General features: G+C 45.6%; 1 protein-coding gene, 1 long non-coding RNA gene and 1 pseudogene across 6 annotated transcripts; 1 reads left to right on the forward strand and 2 right to left on the reverse strand.

The window, feature by feature from the left end:
- Positions 1-947: 947 nt before the first annotated feature.
- On the forward strand, positions 948-3097 carry LOC125510539 (uncharacterized). 2 transcript variants are annotated; one of them, XM_048675756.2, is made up of 4 exons: positions 948-1650; positions 1754-2303; positions 2431-2530; positions 2632-3097. In XM_048675756.2, exons 2-4 carry the CDS (start codon positions 1839-1841, stop codon positions 2964-2966), a joined length of 900 nt encoding a protein of 299 aa, XP_048531713.1. In that variant the 5' UTR covers positions 948-1650; positions 1754-1838; the 3' UTR covers positions 2967-3097. The 2 variants fall into 2 exon arrangements, with proteins under 2 accessions (XP_048531713.1, XP_048531712.1); XM_048675755.2 differs by having other exon boundaries at positions 948-2303.
- On the reverse strand, positions 2819-22586 carry LOC147972845 (uncharacterized). Of its 4 annotated transcripts, none has more exons than XR_015602687.1 (4): positions 22270-22586; positions 22094-22182; positions 15145-15265; positions 2819-2981 (listed from the first exon to the last, which is right to left on the reverse strand). It is a non-coding gene; the product is annotated as an uncharacterized LOC147972845 (long non-coding RNA). The 4 variants fall into 4 exon arrangements; XR_015602686.1 differs by lacking the exon at positions 2819-2981 and adding an exon at positions 11851-13481; XR_015602688.1 differs by lacking the exon at positions 2819-2981 and adding an exon at positions 13725-14919.
- Positions 7160-11814, reverse strand: LOC147972846 (uncharacterized; annotated as a pseudogene).
- Positions 22587-23351: the final 765 nt, after the last annotated feature.

Raw genomic sequence — 23351 nt, forward strand, 5'->3', positions numbered from 1 at the left:
GACGGACTCGTCGAGTACCGGCAAGGGTTATTGTCGGTTATAAATCCGGCATATCTCGTAGTAGGGGTCCTAAGCTAGGCGTCTTGGAACGATGGTAACATGGACACGGATTTTACCCAGGTTCGGCCCCTCTTAATGGAGGTAAAACCCTACGTCCTGCTTTTGATTGTATTCATATGGGTGTTGTACAGGGTACATGTATCTACCACGAGATTGGTCTAATGAATATTAGTTGATCTATTGACTAGTCTGGCCTCGGTTTATATAGTGCACCAGAGGCCTAGGTTTTAGAGGAGTCCTTGTCTTGGGGGTCAAGTCTTATGTAATCCTCCTTGTATGCGGCATGGGCTATCCGAAGTGGCCCATAAGTGAACCGCCATGGGTCCTCGGCTCGATCCAGCTGGTCGGAAGACGACGTGGTGAGTACCTCCTAGTACAGGACACCGTTAGTTATGCCAGGGCGGCTTGGATGGTGGAGCGGTGGCGATTGCAATAGAGAAAAGGGGAAGGAGAGAAAATGAGAGGATGAAGGTGCGGGGTCCGGGAGGGATTTTGGTGGGGTTTTGAGTGGGCCGGGGGTGTCGGAGTCCTACCTGTCTGCTCTCCGGACTCGAGCAAAGCCTCTAGTTTGTCTCGCGTTTGCGGAAAAAAATACGTTCGGACAGCTTGATGGATCGATACAATTTCGAATTAGATGACATAACAGCGTTCGGACCGCACCATCCAGATGTACGCGGGCATCACACAAGCTCTCGTGACTAGTTGGGACCTCGGACTCTCCCGAGCAGGAGCCCCTTCCCACACGCTCCAGCTGGTACTAGATAGGTTCTAGAGAACCAGCATTTGGACGGACAAAAGCGCCCGATGGAGCGACGCCAAATGCAGCCCCCACGCCGCGAGAATGACAAATGTACGAACGAGCACACACTTGCCCGAAAAACTTCAAGCTTGAAACTTGAGAGTCTGCACCCGTACCTTTCGGCGCTCCGTCCTCGTACCAGCAGGAGAGAAAACGAAGACGGCGAGCGCTTTGCTTCACGTGCCCGCGGACGAGGCCGGAGCGCCAAGGAAGGAACGCGCCGCCGCCGCACACGCGTCCGTCCGCCCGGCGGCTCGCCCGTCCACCTCGTATCGCCTTCCGCTGCCATCTCGTTCTCGTACCTGCCGTGACACACGAGCCCACGCGCGCGTCCGGCCGACCCTTCCTAACAGACGGCCAGGTTTAGACGGGCGAGCCAGCGTTCCCGCCCGGCGAAAGATCTTTCTGCCCCGGAGGCCGGAAGGAAGTTTGCGCACGAAGTTGCAGGTTCAGACAACCTTTCCTCCTTCCTCCCATCGCTCTCTCTAGCTACTCCGACGAGCGGTAGGTACATACAGCGACTCTTCGTTCCTGTCGTTTCTCGCGCCATATGACCACTACGCTGCTTAACCAGGCATCGTTTCAGAGTTTGTACTACGAGATACCAGCACGATGCCGCCGCGGCACGGAAAAAGTACGCGCGCGCGGGCACTAACACGTCAACGGAGCCCTGGGCACCGTTGGTGCGGTTCGGCGCCGCGACAAAGCTTCTCCAGCCACAGGAACGAGACGCCCGCCATTGGAATCGTCCGCTCTTGATCTTCCACACGCCCAGCTCCTTCACCGCCACGGTTCATTCGCCCCGTCTATTCTTGGAACCTTCCCCGCCTTCTAGTTGCTGCACATGTTCCATGTCATTCCTCTGAGTATTTATACGGCCTCGTGGTTCGACAGGTCCTCTGCAACAGTCAATACTTCAACTTCAACGCAACGCAGCACGGGCAACGTTGGTTGAACAAGGAGCTGACCGAGTCCAGCAATGGCGGCGAGGGCTGCAGGTACCGGCCGGCTGCTCAGAGCAACCACCGCCAAGGACAGCCGTCTGCCATCGTCGTCCCCGGCGGCCAGCCGGCCGGCGTGCCGCATCCCGTCTCTCAAGTTCCCGTTCCTGTGGGACACCAAGGCGAGGCAAGGGAAGATCAGCCGCGCCGCCGAGCAGAGGGCGGCGCTGATCACCCTGGGAGCAGCCAGCGCCAGCACCACGGAGGAGAAACAACTCCTGCCGGGGGAAGCGAGCAGCGTAGATCTCCTGCTGCCTCTGGCGTACGAGGTCACCAGGAGGCTGGTGCTCAGGCAGTTCGGGGAGACGTGGCTGGCCCTCACGCGGCGTCGCTGGGCCAAGGTCGCCGAGGCCGTCGTCCACCAGGGCATCGTCAGATGCCAATCGTTCACGCTCATCGGCGTCGCAGGATCGCTCCTCGGTTCAGTCCCATGTTTTCTCGAGGTAATTTCCGACAAATGACCCTTTATGTCACTCACTTCTCAATCAAGTGTAACCATTTATGTGATGCAAATACTGTTCGAAGTCAGGACGTCCAAGACTGATCAAACTTTTTTATGTGACTGTATAGGGCTGTGGTATTGTTGTTGAGTCGTTCTTCTTGCAGTTCCGAGCCATGTCCCAGACAGTAGATCCAGCCGAGATCATCAAACTGCTCATCGAAGCATTAGGTACATGTTCTTCATCTGGCGTTCGCTTCAACATGAGCTTTGCGCAAACCATAGTACTCCATGTTACTAACTTGGGGACAAACTAATTCCTCTTCTTCCAGACATGTTTCTGATCGGCACTGCTCTGCTCACGTTTGCCATGGGGATGTACGGCATGTTCTACGGCTCGCAGCGCGTCCAGGAGCCCATCTACGAGAGGCTGAAGAAAGGGGCGAGGATCCGGTCCGTCACGCAGGCCAAGTCGAGGTTCGGCCACGCCGTGATCCTGCTGCTCCAGGCCGGCGTCCTCGAGAAGTTCAAGAGCGTGCCGCTCGTCACCGGCCTCGACATGGCCTGCTTCGCCGGGGCCGTGCTCGCCTCCTCCGCCGGCGTCTTCCTGCTGTCCAGGCTCTCGGCGCATCCGCAGCCATGCAACAAGCAAGCCTCCTTCGCGTGAACGTGTCCGATGTCACTGCAAAACATGCAATATTCGTTTGTTCTTTCATTTCAAGTTAGCGAAGCAAGAAATAGTACTTACTAATAGAAAAACCAAAACCTGTGATGCTCTTGTGCCTTTTTCGTCTTTTCCCTCACTGCTCGTAGCGGTTTAATTTGTAGCTTGAGAGCAATGTCAATAAAGATTCTCGGAGTAGGAAGAAAAGGTACTGCAAAAATCATTTCGGAGCGACTCTCGTACTCTTTTGTGATCAACCACGTAAAAACTCGTGGTGCGTTTCACCTTCACGTTGCCTCCCGAAATTTCAGTGGCCGCGTTCCGGCATCGACTGGGATGGGCGGCCGAGTGCTTTCGATGGCGAAGGCGTGAGTGACGGTACCTGTGGCGCCGCGGCGTCGGCTCTTCCCTATTCCGACCGCGCGCGGATTCTGCTCCGCCACTTGCCGTCGCACTGCCGCTTAGGGGAGGGAAGAGGCAGTGTGGCGCGCGCGACATCGTAACATCGGCCAACCTAGCTACCCACGCGAAGACACACACTATTGAAAAGAAAGCATCGTCGAGGTTATAACCAACCAGTATTGTCATCACTCCTCTGCGAGCCATCAATTTCGATTTCAGCATTGACGACCACCAACGCAACCCTCATCAGACAGTCTACCACCTGCGCTGGCGATGAGACACCTGAGACTTAGATGATGAACCTTGCATGAGAAAAGCGTTGAGCCAGCACCAACTAGGCCCTGCAAGCGAACATCGATCTCGTGCCATCGTCACCGCTAACGCACCTCCTCCACAACTCCGATCCACAAAGACGCGATGAGGCACGAGAACTCCTCGAACACATCGGATGATACCGACTACCAAACCCCCACCTCAACTGGTGAGGACACCACAACCATCGACAAGTCCCCAACAATTATGGGTCCTATCACAAGAAGTCGCGCCAAACTAATAAGTGACCAGATGATCGCTAAGACACTAATTGAAGTTTACCTTGTAACCTTGATGACACAACTATGCTTTCATCCCCAGTGTTGTTGGTTGAACTTGGGTATCATATAAAAGAAATCGAACAACCTATGAGCTCTTGAAGAAACCGGTTTGAAGAAAACAAGTTCCAAGTGAAGCTGATATTGTCAGATTTTAGCTCTACTATCAGTTTTTAGCTCTAATGTTTTATTGTGTCACACCCGAGAGACGGGCCATACAGGTACATCACCAGAAGCTACATCAAATTTACTCTCCAATGCAAAGAAACCTCGCATCATTTGGAGTTGTCAGTCAAACGTTCTAGTCATTCTCGTGGAAGGTGTCCATGCTGTCAAGGCTTCGCGAATTTTCGAGGAGCTCTCCAACAACTCCCGAAGTTGACTGCTTATTCCCCCAAGTAAGCCACGCAAAGCTAGTTATTATTTAAGCCTTTTCACACCTAGCTAAGGGGAGTTGTCTCTACTATAAAACCCATCTCCTCCATCCTTTGAGACCTTTTGTCAAACTATTCAGCTACAAGCTTATGCAGCAAGACTGCTAGAGATCTGAGAGATCCTTACTACCTTTGCTCTTGTGAGTTCATACGGATTCGCGAGAAGGAGCCTCTGGTTTCCCCTAAATCGTGCTCTACAATTTCATGTGTTTTGTGTGGGTTAGTTCCGGTTTGTGGTTTCTGTGATTGTTCAGGTAGTGGGTTGGAGTTCTTGTAGATCCGGTCAGCCATCCCCAACGTACGGGTTACATCCAACCTTGGCAGGTGTAAAACTAGTTACGCGGCTGCTTGCAACTAGTTATCCCTTTGATTCGATCCTACGAAGTGAAGAGTGGGCCACCCTCGTGCATGAACTCGTTCAACGGGCTTGCACCTATCATCAAACCAACTCCACTTGAAATTGGCATCGTTGCTGGACAAGAAGCCACACAACTCCGAACCAGGGTCGCCACCCGAGCATCCTCGCAACAAGCAGCGACCCACATGACCTTGGATGAAATCGAGGCAGCCATCAGTCCAGATCACTAACCATCGGTTCCTCCAGCCAGCCTGGCTCCAAGAACGATGTTCGATATAGAGCTTTGTCATCATTCGATCTGGGAAGATTTCATATCTGAGGTTTCCCCAAAACAATTATTCATGTAAAATCTCAAAGGCACATGTGGGGTTCATGACATGGTGAGAAGTTTTAGTATGCCCCCAAAAGTTGAGGAGAGTTGGGACCTACATATAAGAGATTCTCTTCCACGTCCTACTGGAGCATGAGAAGAGTACTGGCACACATGCTATCCTCCTCACTCGCCCGCCTCACCATGCCACGTGTGTGTGTCTTGTGTTTCGTGAACAACCTAAGCTCAAACATATGTCATGTGTGCTTGTCATTTTTGCTAGATGGAAATGGATAACTAATTGGTAATTAATTATGATTTTAGCAAATGCTTTACGAATAGCAACATCTGATCTAGTTGGTTCGGATTGTGGGTTGTTACCGACTCGGTCGTGGGCCTAACACCGCGTCTCCATGCCCGACCACCAATATATTGGAGGCAAATCCATTAGCAACCCTAGTCGTCACGCAAAATAGATTGCAACTACTCTACCTTCTTGCGCACAAAACAATCTTCGTTCCTCTCGTTGTTGTTACTTCTGGCCAACTCCATCAGAAGACCACTGCATGGATGCTCAGCAGAGCAGGCCTCTGAAACCAAGGGTGAGCGTTGTGGGGAGCAAACCGGTCCACAACCCGTCCTTTGTTTTGGAGTTGCTCTTAGAATTTGCTACAAATCCGGCCCAAGAACAGCATATTGCCCACTGAGTAAGGTAAAGGCCCGCCTTCACTTTGTTTCATGCTCTACCACTGTCTAGAACCTTGTCCTTTGTGATCCTACACCAGGAAATGAGTGATAAGGATTTTGGGAGGCATCTCGGCACGACTGCCCGCAACTGTTCGACTACATCCATGACTTTGGCTACTACATCGGCCTTCCCACTGACAGCACAACACCGTGAACAAGAAGGTTGTTTGAGCCTCTTCCGCCGACACGACTTTCGCCTCTCCGAAAGGAGGGTATGATATATTCATCCCTCTCTTTTTTTTCTCATGTGTTAGCCGTACTCACTGTTATCATAGATGTTCCTATTCTATGTTTCGTTTATACATGGAGGGCATTGGTTTTTCTTCCCCGTGTCTTCTTCTTATGCTTGGGCATCCACGTCTCGCTTCGTCATAACTACAGCATAAGGGAAAAACAAGATCTAGGGTAAACGCTCATCACAACTCCATCGTCTGGCGGGATTTGGCTCATCGCATTGAGATTTTTTGTGGTATTACTAAGGTAGAGATCCATGACAAACCTCTACTGCATTCGCAACCACCTACTCTTTTTTCTCATCACTTGATGTTGGATGCCTCTGTTTCCAGGGTTTTGTGCGACCCTTCATTGATCCTTGATCTTCCGCCTCACCTCTCTGATACCGCAAAAAATAAACTTGGCTTTTCCATGCTATTTTGGACTCGATAAAACAGAATCTACAGGTATCAAACAACATATTGGCAGGATCGATGGCAAGTTTCTCACAACACGATCGGCTCACAAAGCATTGTGGGAGTCCAAATTGGTGGACCTCTTCGCCACAGCCATCTAGAGAAATTTTGCACCCAACAAATGAAGACCCTTCTTATGGCTCGCCCACAAGAATCATCTCTTCATCAACGACTTTCATTTCAGGAGAGGCATTGCAAAGATTAGCGCCCCTTCTGCCCTGATCCTGAGACTACCGATCACCCACTTCTTTATTGCCCCTCAATTCAATCTCTTTGGGAGGAACTCACCAGCCTATGCGGGTCTGTGTTTTTATTTTTGTTTTCAATTTATTTATGTGCTAAAACTATATTCTTAGATGTGTAATATCGACTACGCTGGCTCATGGGTCTTATATGTGTCAATTTGCACAACACTTTAGATGGGGTGACATAGGTTGAATCATGTTCATCGTGTCATCGTGATGTTGAATTTTTTTTAAAAATTACACACTTGGAAAGTATAAACTCATTGGTAGTGCTGAATATATTGAATATATCGTAACGGGGAATACAATAGTGAAAATGGTTCATAATTTGTAAGCTCAATTCACAATGTATTTCAATATATTTTTTGAAAGAAAAGCAAGTGCAACAACCCCCCCCCCCCCCCCCCCCCCCCGCCCCAACCCTGGCCCAAAGGGAAAATCCGATTGGGACAAAAAAACACAGATCGACCTCAACACGTGTCGACCATGTGGATGTGTACCTTCATGTCTCCATGTGTTGCCAATAGAGGCGTCAGTCGCAATCCCAGGAGTTACTTTATAACCGGTGATCTTTTTTCATGTGTTTTTCATCCCTTTTTCACTTATAATTTTATCTTTTGCTTGTTTTTCCTATTTCTATTGACATTTTTATAAACAAAATACCATAACAAATATTCTGACACACATGAGCAAAATTTATTCAAATATATTTCTCAAAAAAATCTCCAAATAAACATTTTTTAAAATACATTGATATTTTTTTGTAGAAAGTTTTTTAAGCATGAAATGGAATATGCATGTATTTGGTCATTTATAATTTTGCCATATACTCCCACCATCCCATAATATAAGAGTATTTTGGAGATTTTCTTTTAAATAAGGGTTGCGCCAGCAGCTGTCCCATTATCATTTCGCTTAGGCTGATCCACCGTGCTCCCAAACGCGGCAAATATGAAATCCCTGGGATATATAAACTTGTCGCATGTTCTGGCAAACAGGGCAGTCTCACACACTAAAGTGGTCTTTAGGAACATGGGGGCATTGGAGCACTTTTTTTTACCACCCCAAAACAAGTGCTTAATAATTTTGAAAATTTTGCTTTTTACTTGAATACTCATACATATGGCAAAGTACCTGTGAAATTTCGCTCAATAATATGTTGTATTGTACGCTGCACAAAAAGGACATCTGTTTAAAATCAACAAAAAAAACAAGCCCCACGTTTGCATTTTGTTTTTTTATCTCTCACATGCAAGCAGGTATATTGGTGAAATTTTGGTCGTCATAATTATGCTGCACCACTATACATGCATGTACCCAAAAATTTAGATTTTTTAAAGACATACAAATCCATTTTTTTGAATTGCAAATAAACGTGCTCCAATCCCTGTGTTCAGATGTCACTTTTTGGCCGACAGACACACTTTTTGCGTAGTAAGCTGACCCAACAAGATTTGGTACAATTTTTCATTTCATTTTTCTATTACCTTTATTTCTTCTAGTTTTGGATATGTATCTATGTTTCTTTTTTTCTCTTTCTATTTTCTAATATTATATAAATATTCTATTTAAAACTTTCATTTTCAAGAACAATAGTTTCTAAAAAATGAAAAATTCTTTTAAATACAAGAAATTTATTTTGAATTGTATACATATTTTCTTTCATTATTGTGAATATTATTTTTTTAAAGTGAACATTCTTTATTCAATAATAAGAATTTTCATAAAATATGTGTAACTTTTGACATGATTAAAATATTTACGTTGAGATACATGAACATATTTTCCATAATATATAATAATTTTATTGTTTAATAAATGTTTTACTATGCTTTCATACTATGTGAAAATATTTTTTTGGATTTACAAAAGGTAAAACAACAAGGTGCTAACGGGCGCCATTGGTAGCCCACCCATGTTGAAACACAAGAAAGGGGGTGAGGGAATCTCATAATCATCACTTACAAATTTTTAAGAAGTGTTCACAATTTTATTGGATTTTTATGTGAATATAAGAAAATTTTCATACTTCGGAAATTATTCATGATAAGTTTAGAATAATTCATGATAAGTTTAGAAAACTTCATAAATTTCAAAAGATAGATTTGAAAACAATTGTGAAGTTATAAGAAATTCGCATATTTTAGGAAAAAATGTAAAATAAAATAAAAAGGAAAACAAAAAAGGAAAAGAAGAAAGGAAGTAAACTATTGAAAATTAGAAGAAACAATCACGGCTCGTACTGAATGAGAATTGAGTCCCTACCGAGTGATGGTGGGTGGACTCTCGTAGTTTTAAATAGCGGACATACCGGTCGCTATTGTGTCGGCAATAGCGACCGCTATTGCTCAAATTAAATGACATTACTTTTTTTCTTAATGGTCTACAAATATGCATAATAAGCTAGTGTTTTTACAAATTCGCTACCCGTACATAGCGCAAGCAATATCGCATGATATGCGCATTCCGCTACGCGGAACCCAATCCGCTACCATCCTGCTATCCACTATTTAAAACCATATGGACTAAAAGATAGCCGACTTGAAGAAAAAATTAAATGGGCTGGTAGCAGATTCCTATGACGCGATCTTGCAAAGTTAAATGAGCCGGCCCTATAGAGCATTTGGGTACGCGACTCCTACGAATTACTCTTTATCCTTTGCTACAAGTGAATAATAGGGGATTACGGGAGCGCATATCTCTCACTTATAGCGAGACATAGAGTAGCCTCGCCTTAAGCCAGCACTTGATTGGATCGGCTCAGCGCGCTGGAGGCCACAGGCCTCCAAAGCCCTCTTGTTTCACTGTTATTCGTTCAAATATTTTGTTTTAGTTTTTAGATTTCTTATTGTTTTACTTTTGTTTATACGTCCAAATATTCACAATATATATCTTATAAAAACATTTTAAACAATTATTTTGAAAATGTTAATAATGCTAATGTTTTTGATATATGCTAAACATGTATACATTAAATGTACAATGTGTATGGAAAAAAGTATAGAACTAAATTAATGTCAATTTTGAAAAGTGTTAATACGTATTTGGAAAAAGTTTAACATGTATACAAACAATGTAAAATGTGCATGGAAAAAAGTAGAAACAAATCAATATAAATTTTAAACAAATGCTAATGATGTATTTAAAAAATGTTAAACCGATATATAAATAATATTCTTAATGCAACGTAAAATGTAGCTAGGGACATGAAGAATACCAATAAAAATGAAAAAAAAATGAAGAAAGGAAGTAAGAAAAAAAATCCAATGCAACGTGAGAATGAAACAACAGAAAATGAAAGAAAAAAACACCAATAATAAACATGAAAGAAATAAAAATAAATTAGTGAAATACAAGAAAATAGAAGGAAAAAATGATGAAACCTGTGAAAAAGTAAAGAAAACTAAAAAGAAAAACAACCAATGAAACCGACAAAGAAAACGAGAAATAAAAAAACATATAACGAAGAATAAAAACCAGTGAAAACAAAGAAAACCGAAGTATAAGAAGAAACCAAAAGGGAAATAGAAAAAAAAGGTAAAGGAATGAAAATCTCAGTGATAATACAAAAGAAAACAAGAAAAAACTTGAAAAACTGCCCCCAAACAGTGAAAACCATACAAAAGATAAACCACACAGAAAAAACCTGGCCAAAACAGTGAAAACCGGGCAAAAGAATAAAAAAACACAGAGAGAAAAACAAAACGCAAGAAATGCTACAGCGAAATCTTGCTTGGAAAGAAGTCCACTAACCCAACCACCAAAAGAGAAAACTGCTCAAGAAATCTACGGCAAATAAAATGGGTCACGCGCCTTAAAAATGGTAAAATGTGTTACTACCGGATTTTCTATTTTCTTTAGTTGACTACCGGAATTGAAAGTGGTCGACATGTGGCTGCTCTCATCGATCGTCTTGAACACAGGTCACACCTGTCCGCAATGCATGGTTTCCACATTTCGAACGTGAAATGCTGCGCGATTTTCAGTGTGAAGTATGAACATGGGTACAGTTTCATAGGTTGAAATTTACGTTGGCTGGATACGTACCCAGAGAAAGAGTTGATCAAGAGAACCTGCAGCTGGAATTGACAGGAACTGGATTCCCACTCGTACGTCGGTGCGTGCATGCATGCTGCTACTGAAAGATAAACCTTGGTCGTGGTGGGTAGGTAAGCGCCTTTGACGTGCAAGGTGTGGACTTGGAAGCTCGATAATAATCCCTTCCGTGTGTAAATACTAAGAAGACTAGGCCCGTAAGTGTTCGATTTTTCTGTTTTTTTCGGAATTTTTTTTACCCCTGCCGATTGAACGACACGTGTGCATGGTGGCTTTCGTGAAGTGGTTGGTCTCTTCTCTCTTGGACTGTGCCTGTTTCTCCTAGAGCTGCATGGGCTTATCTTGTCTCATGTGAAAAGATGGTTTGACTGCATGGGCTGATTTTGTCTCATGTGAAAAAGAAATATTAGCTGCATGGCCTGGCCGGTATACGTGTGCTGCTGCATGGCTCATGCATGCATGCATGTGTCCACCTTTGCATATTTGTAATTCCAGGTTTGCACACGTTTGTGTTCTGGGTCCTTCTTTGCTTGCCTATAAGTAGCTCCTTGTTGTGTTCTTCTCTCATGTGTACTTTTGGGTCTCCATCTCTCCTCCTGATGCTGCCCTCCAACCTCCATCCGAAATCCCGCGGCATGCTAGGTCGCCGCTCCGGCTGGCCGGCTGGGAGGTGCGTGCCATCCTCTCCTCATGGATCTTTCTCGGCTCCGGCTCCGTCCCTGGCCTCCCAGGCGGATACATGGTGGTGGCCTCCCCATGGTCCAAGGTGGCACGCCTGCAGCTGACGCTGGATAGCTTCCTACCCTGTTGCGCTCCATCCTAATCGACTCCCCTCGGCCTTCCCCAGCTTTGGCCCTGGCAGCAGGTCCCCTCCACCTGCCCCACAGCCGCGGTTCCTGCCTCGCTACTTCAGTTTCAAGTTGTTCCTTGCGAAGGTACACATCGCATCTGCATTTCCTCTTCTCTGGTCTGCGTGGTTTCCTTAAACAAGTAGATGAGTTATTAGTATTACAAGTTCATCAGATCTAAAGTTGGGTGCATATGCTACAAATTCTTAATCTAAGAAGAATGTTCAGGTGTTGCGTGCAGGTCTGTGGTGAGGACACAAATTTGGGGGTCCAGGTCCTTGCGTGAATGTGCAAGGAATTTAGAACCTGCATCTTTAATATAACATGGTATATTTCTCTCCATTAAGTTGTGTTCCATTTTCTTGATGGAAGTAATTCTGGTTTAATTTCACATGATGTTTAAACAAATGAACACATGATGTGCTGAATTTTTTTTTAGAAAAGGAGGATGACCCCCGGCCTCTGCATCTGGGCGATGCATACGGCCACTTTATTAATTATTAACACAAAACCTTACAAAGCTATACAACAGCAAGACTAAAGCCACCGTCTAAGCAACAATTGTCGCTACATCTATCCAATTGATAAAGGGGCGCAGATAGTCTGGGCCTAATACCAAACAGACATCGCAGCCAAACCTAAACATCTAAGACCTGAGGTCCCAACCAGAACGCCTGCCGGGTATAGGGCACCTACCAGTCCGGCGCACTCCTCAACCTATGAGGCCGCCGCAGCCACCTGCCACAAATCCATCTTCAGAGCTATACTGTTGTATGTACCGTGCCAGGTCTCTCTGCCATCGACGCCACCACGACGCCCGACAGCGTCGTCCTCCTGCGCGAGTCCATCCTCCCACAGCGAACTCCGAATATGCACTGCGCCACGCCGTCAAGATCCGTCGCCATCAGTGTGTAGGATGAAGCACCGCTCCACCAAAGAATCCGTCCTCTGGTCCCTCGATCACGTGTGTACCTCCAAAAATGACGCCCCCAAGGGAGGAACGACACCAGAGCGCCGCCGTCATCCGATCATCCGATCTAGGGTTTCCCCCGGAGGTAGCAGAGAGTGGCCTTGAACTTCTCCACGGCGATGCCTTCAAGAAGGGAACGACGCAGATAGCGCCGCCATCGCCGGCCTTAGCAGAAGCCGAAGGCAAGTTTTCACCCAGATCAGTTCGAAGGAATCCAAATCTCGTGCACGGGCCACCGTCACCACCAGGAAGACCCTAGAGTACCGGCAGATCAGCGAGCCACCGGCACCACCGCATCCAGATCGCCGGCCACGCAGGGCCGCCGCCATCCCCCGCGCCGTCCGGGTCAGAGACGGAGCCGCCGACCGCGCACAGGGACCGCCGCCGCCTGCACACGCCGGAGCGCCGCCGAGGTCCCAGCGCCCGCCACCGCTTGCCGACGCCAACCTCCGCCCAAGCACTGGCGCCACCGTGGAGCCATTAGATCGGGGAGGGAGACGTCGCGTGCCGACCACCCTTGCAGACCCCACCGCACGCCCAAGCGCCGGCGCCACCGCGACGCCATCAGATCGGGAGGAGGAGGAGCCCGCGCCTCGCCGCCCCCCGCAGACCACGCCGCCGCCATCGCCGCAGCGCCACCAAAGGGGAGTCCCGCAGATCCGCCGGCGACCCGACCTGCCGCCGAGCCGAGCGCCGCCGCGAGGGCCGGCCGGCCCGCGCCGCCCAGGAACCTCGCGAGGAGGGAGGAAGCCCCGCCGCCGCCGACGCACGCGCGGGCTTTGCCCGGCGGCGTCCCCTGGCGACGGCGAGGGAGAAGGACGGCGAAGGAAGGGAGCGGCACGGGGGACGGGACATGATGTGCTGAATAGCTGACATACATAGGAAATGGTACAGCTTGATGACTATTGCAGTACTACATTATTCTCAGATATTTGTTGTTCCTTTTGTGATAGTTTTCTCTCTCCTAAAAGTAGAATGGATCATTTTTAATCCTTTGAGCAAGGTTGCCCAAAGTAGGGCGCTCAGCCATTGAGGCATTATCAATTTCTTTAAGAAGCTTCACAAAATCTTCTCTTATACTAAAAAGATCTAATGTAGGTTTGTTAGCCTTATAGGGTACTATATACTGAAGACATGATATTAAATATACAGTACATTGCACTCTGAAGTGAGTATCTATATACTTCCGTTTCGGAAAAAAGTATGTATATACTATCCACACATGATTGCCATTTTTAGAGCTGTCGCTGGGATCATCATGGATTGGGATGCATTCTGATAATAAGATATTAGGGTATTGATATGTGATCTGTATGTCACACTTGACTTCATCATCCTTTGTTTTCAGATGTATTCATTAGGCATACACTAATGTGGCAGCTTGGTCATATTCTGTAGCTAATTTAGTCACCACAATACTCGGATTTTTTTCCCGACTCTCAGTATAAAGAACTTCCACTTGCCATCTCTATATGGATTTTCTTTTTGCTACTGATGATTTTGGCTAAGGGTTTTTCGGCTCTCCTCTCTATATGGATATGCTTTTTTCAGGTTAGTAGTTTAGGAGTTCCTTCCAACACTGGCTTTTGGAAGTTATGCTCGCTTCACCAGTAGGTCTTAACAAGGACATAATTAATTCTCGGTTGGTAATTAGAAAAAAAATGGTTGGAGAAAACATATCTTTTGCGTAGTTATTGCTTCTGAATTTTACTAATCTTTTTTCATTTTCTTTTTTTTCCAGGTTAGTAGTATGGGAGTTCCTATCAAGACTGACATTTGGAAGTTATGCTAGCTTCATCAGTTATACAAAACTAGACTCAATGTAATTTATTTTGGTGCTTGCAATGAGTATTAGACAGAGGGATGATGAACACATACTTCACCCAGTGTATAGCCATGGTGACAAAAAAAAATTAGACAGAAAAACTCGGTCTGTATGGTGTTTGTGATGATGCTATCAATTCACTAAACGCTAAAATGCCGGGTTGTGAGTGTCAAATCTAGCAAACTAATTTTCTTTATTGCTTTTTATCCAAACAGAAGTATTAGTCTATTCTGTGCCAAGAGTCTTACTGTCAAAAGAATATATGGTAGCATCAGATTGCCTCCATCAGATAGAACAATGGCTAATAAACTCATTTTATTACTGTATAGCCATGGTGACAAACAATTGGATAATAAGAAATAATTCGCTCAAATATTCTCAGCAGAGATACTGTTGCGGTCTATACGAAAAAAATTGTTACCTATTTAATTAAACAGAGAACTCTGTCATTCATGGCAACAGATGCTAAACAATCAGACTACCTGATAGAAAAGTATATATACAACAGTTAAATTTCTTCATTCCAAAAATAGATGATGTAGCGGTAGATGTTGATCGTACAAGAACACGAGGATGACAAAGATAAATTAATAACATATATTATCATCACGGGTTGATCTAACTGGTGGTAATTTTTCTTTGCAATGAAAACAAAGTGGAATGAAACGATTCAAACAACCAAAAAGAAGAAAACAAAGGATACTTACGGATCTGAATGAGTTAGGTCGCTCCACTACTTGCAAGTAATAGGCAGATCCAGCGAGTCAGTGGCAGAGCTACTGCTCGACAAAGCCAGGCCGCCGCCCTGGCTCTACCTGGAAGTCATCACTGAAATTACAAAAAGAAATATTAAGTAATTAGTATGGCAGAGCTACTGCTCGACAACGCCAGGCGGCCGCCTTGGCTCTGCCTGGAAGTCATCACTGAAATTACAAAAAGAAATTAATTAGTATTTTTTCCATGGGCATATGACCGCCGGCCGGTCGCCTTTGTGCTCATGCCAGTGTTGTAATTGACTCTGCCACTGCAGCGACCTGGAAGAACAGCAACTGTTTGTGGAGTGGGGAATTTTTCTCTCTCAGTACGTCTCTAAATCACTGAATTGTCCCCTGGACAAATACGAGTTAAATATGTCCCGTCGACATAGGGAAGCCTTGCTATCACATACCATTTATTGGGATATCTAATATTAGTCTCATTCCAACACCACATATCTGATAGATCTCTTTGGATCGTGTAGGCTAGATCTTTCCGGTAACCTACCTTCCTTGGGTGCGGATGAGCTCGATCCAGAGCCGGCCATGGTGAAGTAGAGGCCGGTGATAGCAGAGAGATCGAGATGGAGAGGTGGCAGTGGTGCTTCCCGTGAGCACTGCGATTGCCCTAGATCGGAAGGGATATCGGTGGGGAGTCTGGCGGCGCGGTTAACCTCGTACCGTGTGCCCCGGCCCCCACCTCTCTATATATCGCAGTTCACAGGGGCCCACCAACCATAAGAGGGTTGGGCGCCCCCGATCAGGGCGCGAATAGATCAGGGCCCGATGGGCCGTTGGGCCCACTCGGTGGAGAGATCAACCTAACATTCTCCTCCTTGATCTCAACTTTTCCTTTTAACCTTATACTTTCTAGTTTATTTGTTTCATCACATATTGGTACATAGAGCATGTTTCATCGTCACAGCTTAATTGCCGTTAGAATCATACAGCTACAACATACGTTATGATCAGAAGCAAATTCTGTTCCTTTTGGGCCTATCCAGGAATCATAAGGCTTTCCCTTAAACCCATGCCGGCTATGAGTTCCTTGAACACATTGGGTGGTAAGCCTTTCGTTAGCGGATCCGCAAGCATATCCTTTGTCCTTATATGCTCAAGACTTATAGTTTGATCCTGGATTTTATCTTTCACAACATAATACCTTATCTCTATTGTTTTGGCAGCATTACTCGACTTGTTGTTGTGAGCGTAAAATACTGCGGGTTGGTTGTCGTAGTACATCTTTAGTGGTTTGTAAATACAATCTACCACTTTCAAGTCGGGTACAAATTTCTTTAGCCATATCGCCTGCCCCGTGGCTTCGAAGCATGCTATGAATTCTGCATACATCGTGGATGATGCAACTATTGACTGTTTGGAGCTTTTCCACGAAATAGCTCCCCCAGCGAGAGTGAAGACGTATCCTGACGTGGATTTTCTATCATCTCTGTCCCCCGCAAAATCTGCGTCTGAATACCCTTTTATCTCTAGGGAATCACTTCTCCTGTATATTAGCATGTAGTCCTTCGTGCCTTGCGCATAACGCAATGCTTTCTTTATCATCTTCCAGTGCTCCATGCCTGGATTCTCTTGATATCTACCGAGTACCCCGGTGATAAAAGCTAAGTCAGGGCGAGTGCACACTTGTGCATACTGTAAGCTGCCAACTGCCGAAGCATATGGTACTGCTTTCATTTGATCGATCTCATACTGGTTCTTGGGACATTGGAATTTCCCAAAACTATCGCCCTTCACTATAGGAGCAGGTGTGGCTTTACTCGCATGCATGTTATACTTTTTAAGAACCTTTTCTAAATATGCTTTCTGCGATAGTCCTAAGACTCCATTGTTTCTATCTCGATGAATTTCTATGCCCAAAACATATGATGCTTCACCAAGGTCTGTTATGTCAAAATTTGAGGATAAGAACTTCTTTGTTTCTTGTAGTAGACTAACATCACTGCTAGCAAGCAGGATATCATCCACATACAAGATTAGGAAAATATATTTTCCATTTTTAAACTTTGCATAAATGCAATTATCCTCAATATTTTCTTTAAATCCAAAACTTTTAATTGTTTCATTAAACTTTAGATACCACTGTCGAGAGGCTTGTCTTAATCCATAAATGGATTTCTTCAGGCGGCATCCCATATTTTCCTTGCCTTCCATGATAAAACCCTTAAGCTGTTTCATGTAGACATTTTCTTTTAAATCACCATTCAGAAATGCCGTCTTAACATCCATTTGATGTAATTCTAAATCAAAATGAGCAACTAATGCCATTATGATTCTGAAGGAATCCTTACATGAGACTGGAGAAAATGTCTCATTGTAATCTATCCCTTCTCTTTGTGTAAATCCTTTTGCCACGAGTCGTGCTTTATACTTTTCTATGTTCCCTTTAGAGTCATACTTAATTTTGTAGACCCATTTACAGCCTACTGTTTTGGCTCCTTTAGGAATTTCCTCTAAGTCCCAAACATCTTTGGAACTCATCGATTTCATCTCGTCTTCCATTGCCTTCATCCACATCGATGAATGAGGGCTTCTCATGGCTTCTTCATATGAGGTGGGATCTTTTTCCATATGAACCGTTTCTGTGTTATAAACTTTAAAGTCAGTAGAAATAGCTGACTTTCTTGGTCTTGTAGACCTTCTTAGGGCCTCATTTTCTGGCACGTTCTGTGCCTCAACTTCTGGCACTTCTTCTAAAATTTGCTGTTGCACCTCCCTTTCATGCTCAACAACGGGTTCAGTCGGCTCCTGACGGACAGGTTCCGGGTCTACCCCCAAGGTTGTCATGGGTGGAGTTGCAACTGGTAGTGAGAAAAATGGCTCCTGAATCATCGGATTAGGTGCATGCACCCTCTTCTCCTCAAGATCAATGTTCCGAGCTACCAAGCTCCCCCTCATCATTTCGTCCTCAAAGAAGACTGCATGTCTCGTTTCTACAAACTTTGTATATCTGTCTGGGCAGTAGAAACGAAAACCTTTTGATCTGTCTGGATAGCCAATGAAGTGGCAACTTACTGTTTTGGGATCTAACTTTGCAATGTTTGGATTAAACATTTTGGCCTCAGCAGGGCACCCCCACACCCTGAAGTGTTGTAGGGAGGGTACCCTTCCTGTCCATAGCTCGTACGGTGTTTTGGGCACCGACTTGCTTGGAACTCTATTGAGAATGTGAATGGCGGTTTTAAGCACCTCCATCCATAATCCCAATGGCAAGTTGGAATAACTCATCATGTTGCACACCATATCCATAAGTGTACGGTTGCGCCTTTTAGCTACTCTATTCTTTTCTCCCAGAATGGGATACGTTAAAAGCACGTGAGTTATCATATCTTTCTCTTGCCAGAATTTCTCCCGCCATATAGGATTTTTGACATAATATTATGTCAGCTTTACCCCGTTAAGCAGGTATTTTCCCAAACTTTTCCCGCCATGCAGGTTTTATCATAATCATCTTTTCCCGCCATGCGGGTAATTCCCTGTAAGGGAACATAAATGATAGAATTGGCTCTTTTGACTGCATATTCAATCATCAAATTTAGGAATAAATCCGAATGCTCTTTGACACACATGCTTGATCCGACGTTGGTCAAATTAAACACGCATGTTGCTTGTTTCATCTCAAATCATGTTGATTAAAAAAAAATTCTTCATAGAGAGTACATGAAAGACATTCATCAACCAAGACTCTCAATGATCTATCTCTTTTCTTTTTATGCCATTCTTTAGAGAGAACATACTCCCTCACGTTATGACCTTTCTTGGTCATCTTTTGGGTCACAAGTGCCCAGCCATTCGCTTTCACGAATGAAAGCATGCAAAACTTTTAGTCTGAGAAAACTTAGCCAATAATCAACAATAATGGGCATAAAAAATAACCCTGCGTTGGTCTGGTTAAAAGAAATGCACATTAAACTTTTGAAACTTTCTTTTATGTTCTAAATCACCATTGTGGCAGAATTAGAATAAACATCATCCTTATACATTAATTCCATATCACCGTTGGGCAGAAATGGCAATAATGCATATAACTCATAAACAATGTGATGATAGTATTTCTATTAAACAACTTTGCTAAGAATTAATCATCACCATCAACTTTATTGCAGCGGGAACAAGAAATATACATTCCTCTAGTTCAAGAGCATTTCTTGATCTTTATCCGTTCTCTGGAAATTGACCACTTTGATACAAAATTTATCAGAGATTTAAACTTTGAACATAAGACTCATAAAATTATAGCACTGTTATCATCAACGTTGGTCAGAAAATAACAATACCATATTTTAACTTTAAAACAAATATCTTTCTTTTGTCATGGTGGAAACTATCTGCATCTTATTTCACCCACAGGGGAAAAACATTGCTTAGGGCATTCCTTCCAATTAAACTTTCCCGTTGATTCCAATTTAATTGGAGGATAAAACTTATACTTTGCAGTGGAAACTTTACAATTTTCTATTAAAAAACAATCTGTACTCTTTTACTCTCTAAGAAATTTTAACCAGTTGGTTAAAAAATGCATTACAGAAGCAACAATTTAATCTTTTACTTTAGTTCTATTCACTTTTAAAAGAGCACTTTTATTTTCAATAATAAACATGATCATGTTATTAACAACGTTGGTCATAAAAATAACATAATCATATTAATTCAAATAATCACTTTAATGTGATCTATAAAAAATAATTCTCTCTAAACTTTATCTCTTTATAAAAGCACACTATTAAACATTTACGCAGCGGAAAACATGAAAATAAATTCATGAACTTTTAATTCTTTTCTGAAAATTTCAATTTTATTTTCAGAGACTTCTCTATTTTTTTCTTTTTCAGAAACTTTGCAACTTTTTCTTTCCTATTTTCTGAACATAATTTTTCGTTGGAAAAATAATGCACGGAAAGGACTATCTAAAATCTGCCAAAAAACTGGACAAAAACTATTAAAACGTAAAACGTGCAGCTGGCCCGGCGCGTGAAGCTGCTGGCCTCGGCCTAGCGCAGCCCAACCGCCCTTGGCTCAGCGCAGCCCAGCCGCGCGGCGGCGCCCGCAGCTGCTGGGCTCGGCCCAGCGCGCGTGGCTGCCCCCGCCGCCGACGGCCTCCTTTTCTTTCGGCCCAGTGGCCCACTGTGGCGCTAGGGTTTGGATCTCAACCGTCCATCGCAATCCGACGGCTAGCCGTTGATATCGCTGGATCAAAAACGCCCAGCCGGCTTGACCGCCCGAACCCTAGCCTCATTCCGTTTCTCCTCTCCGCCTCGCACGCGCCACTCGCCTCAGTCCCGCACGGGACTTCGCCGGCAACGGCGACGTACGCCGCCGTGCCGCGCGAGCCCTTTTCCCCTTCCTCCTTTGGCAGGGAGGGAGAGCAACGGCTGTGCCTCCTCTGTCGCCTCTCTCACGACGCAGAGCTCGGGGCTGCGCCCCGGCCGCCCGGTCCGGCCGCCGGCGACGGCGGCGGAAGCCAGCGCGCCGCGTGCGCCTCCTCCTTCCCTTTCTCAATCCCTTTCTTCATTCTTTCCCCAATCCACCACCGCCTCCTCTCTGTGTCACCGAGGACGAAGACGGCGTGAAGCAGCGGTGCCCCTTCTGCCCCCCTTGCTGGTGAGCGCGAGCTCCCGATGGAGAGCGCGCCGCCGTCAAGCGGTGCGGTGGTGGTGCCCTTTTGCCCCCTTGGGAGGCTGTGTTCTTCTTCCCCGCACCTCGGCTTGCCGATGCGTGTGGGGATCGAGAGGAACGGCGCGGCCGAAGTGGCGGCGCACTTTGCCGGCGAGGCCCGAGGCTCTCTGCCGGTGAACTTTCCTTTGCCCTCTGATTAGGGTTCTTGGGGAGGGGATCTCTTTTTCTTTCTCTGTTTTATCTTTTTACCGAAAATCTTCTAACCAAGATGGCTCTGATACCATTGATAGATCTCTTTGGATCGTGTAGGCTAGATCTTTCCGGTAACCTACCTTCCTTGGGTGCGGATGAGCTCGATCCAGAGCCGGCCATGGTGAAGTAGAGGCCGGTGATAGCAGAGAGATCGAGATGGAGAGGTGGCAGTGGTGCTTCCCGTGAGCACTGCGATTGCCCTAGATCGGAAGGGATATCGGTGGGGAGTCTGGAGGCGCGGTTAACCTCGTACCGTGTGCCCCGGCCCCCACCTCTCTATATATCGCAGGTCATAGGGGCCCACCAACCATAAGAGGGTTGGGCGCCCCCGATCAGGGTGCGAATAGATCAGGGCCCGATGGGCCGTTGGGCCCACTCGGTGGAGAGATCAACCTAACAATATCCAGACCAAAGAGAAAGCTACAAATTGGATGATTGATCCCTATGAAATTGATGTCACACATATTTTATTTTGAAAAGGGTATTACCCTGGGCTCTGCAACAATGATGCACACAACCATATTATTAAACATAAATCAAGTTCCAATTACCGAGTTTCAGGCTTATTTCATCAAGTAGTTTTCTTCTACTTGAACTCAATTTCTTCAATTTCCCTGAGTCGTGAGCTTATATCAGCCGTGAGCTCATATATATTCTGCATTGTGAACTCATTTTAGTTTTATCTATGAACTCATTAGGTGAATTCATCACGTTTTTTGGGAGATGTGAACTTATTTCATATTCATCTATGAATCATGGTTGAAGTGTTCGTATAATTCCATTCTTTTGCCACTTCTAACTACAATTCCATTGTTGTCTTTGAATAAGCTACATCAAGTGCAACAAAACAGATTGCATCAAGTAGCTTATGGACTGAAATTTGCGGTATTATTCATTTGTCGTATTGTCGATTAGTTGCTTCTGGCTGTGAAACTAAACATGCCATGCTATTCTTGATGTAATTTCCAAATTGCAATCCATAATCAAGCAAAAGATTACAACAAACATGACTTACATGTTGCTTGCATTCAACATCTTCAGGACCTTCGCGCGCATCCATCTCCTCCTCTGGTCGCTGCTGCCATCAAGCCACTTGCTCAGGACCTGCACAAGGCATACATCTTTTCAGCACCAGCCTCGCCACTAGAACGCTTCTACAGTCGGGAGGGCGATCTGCGCCAATGCACGCACGAAACGGCAAGCACCGGTGGAGAGCTGCGCTGTCGCGCGCAGGCATGGGGGAGAACCTGCCGCGAGCTGCGGTGGCCCGCATAGGCATCCGAGGGGCGAGGATGAGCTCCGCCGGCACCTGCAGATGTGGACGAGGACCGGCGACGAGCCGCGGTGGGTCGCGCAGGCATCAGCAAGGCGTGGGCGAGCACCGGCGGGGAGCTATGGTTACTCGCACATGCGTGGCCAAGCTAGGGCGGAGAGCTCCATTGGGTTGTGCAGGCGGCAGTGAGGCATGGCGACGAGCTAGCCCGAGAGCAATCCTATCCAACCAGTTCACTCGCATCAGATAAGCTTAGATAGCATCGGGGGCACTTTTGTCCTTTCAGGTGCTAGAAACGGACAAGAAAAAGAAGAGCAATGGAAAAAGGAGAAATTGCATGGTAAGAGCATCTATAGCCTGCCGCCCGGTCACGGTCCGGTCACGATTTTTTGACCCGGACGAGCGCCTTAAACTGGTCCCAAACGCTGGGTTGACCGGCACCATCCATATCCAGCCCAAATATGGGGCGGATATGAGGCGCCCGGGCATGCGCGCAACGTTGGACCCGACAGCCCGACCCCATCCCAAATTGCATCAAATTCACTATACCCTTCGTCCTCCTCTCGCCGCCCTTCAACCTTTCCCGCACTTGGACCCTTGCCGTCCTCCACCCTTGCTCCCAATCCTCACCTTCGGTCCCCGACCCACCACGGGAGATGTCGTCAAGCCCAACCCACATCGCCGCGATGGAGACGCAGTCCGCCTTGTCCATCGACGGCGTCAATTCGTCAAGAGATAGGACGTGCGTCCAGCAGCAACTTCAACATTGTGTACATGGGAACAAACCACCAAGAACTAGCCTCATCTCTTTACCACAACATCACATAGACAAACTGAGTTGGACGATCAACATCTCATATATAAAAAGAGAACAAGAGCTTCGCAATTCTGTGTACCAACTAGATATATCATTTTCTTCTATGAACTATTTTGCAATGAATTAAGTCTTGGAACGAATTACCAAATGTTACAAAAAAAGCAAATAGTTTATCAATTCATG

This window comes from Triticum urartu, chromosome 5A (assembly GCF_056163025.1).
Source record: "Triticum urartu cultivar PI428250 chromosome 5A, HENAU_Tu73, whole genome shotgun sequence".
Taxonomy (NCBI): domain Eukaryota; kingdom Viridiplantae; phylum Streptophyta; class Magnoliopsida; order Poales; family Poaceae; genus Triticum; species Triticum urartu.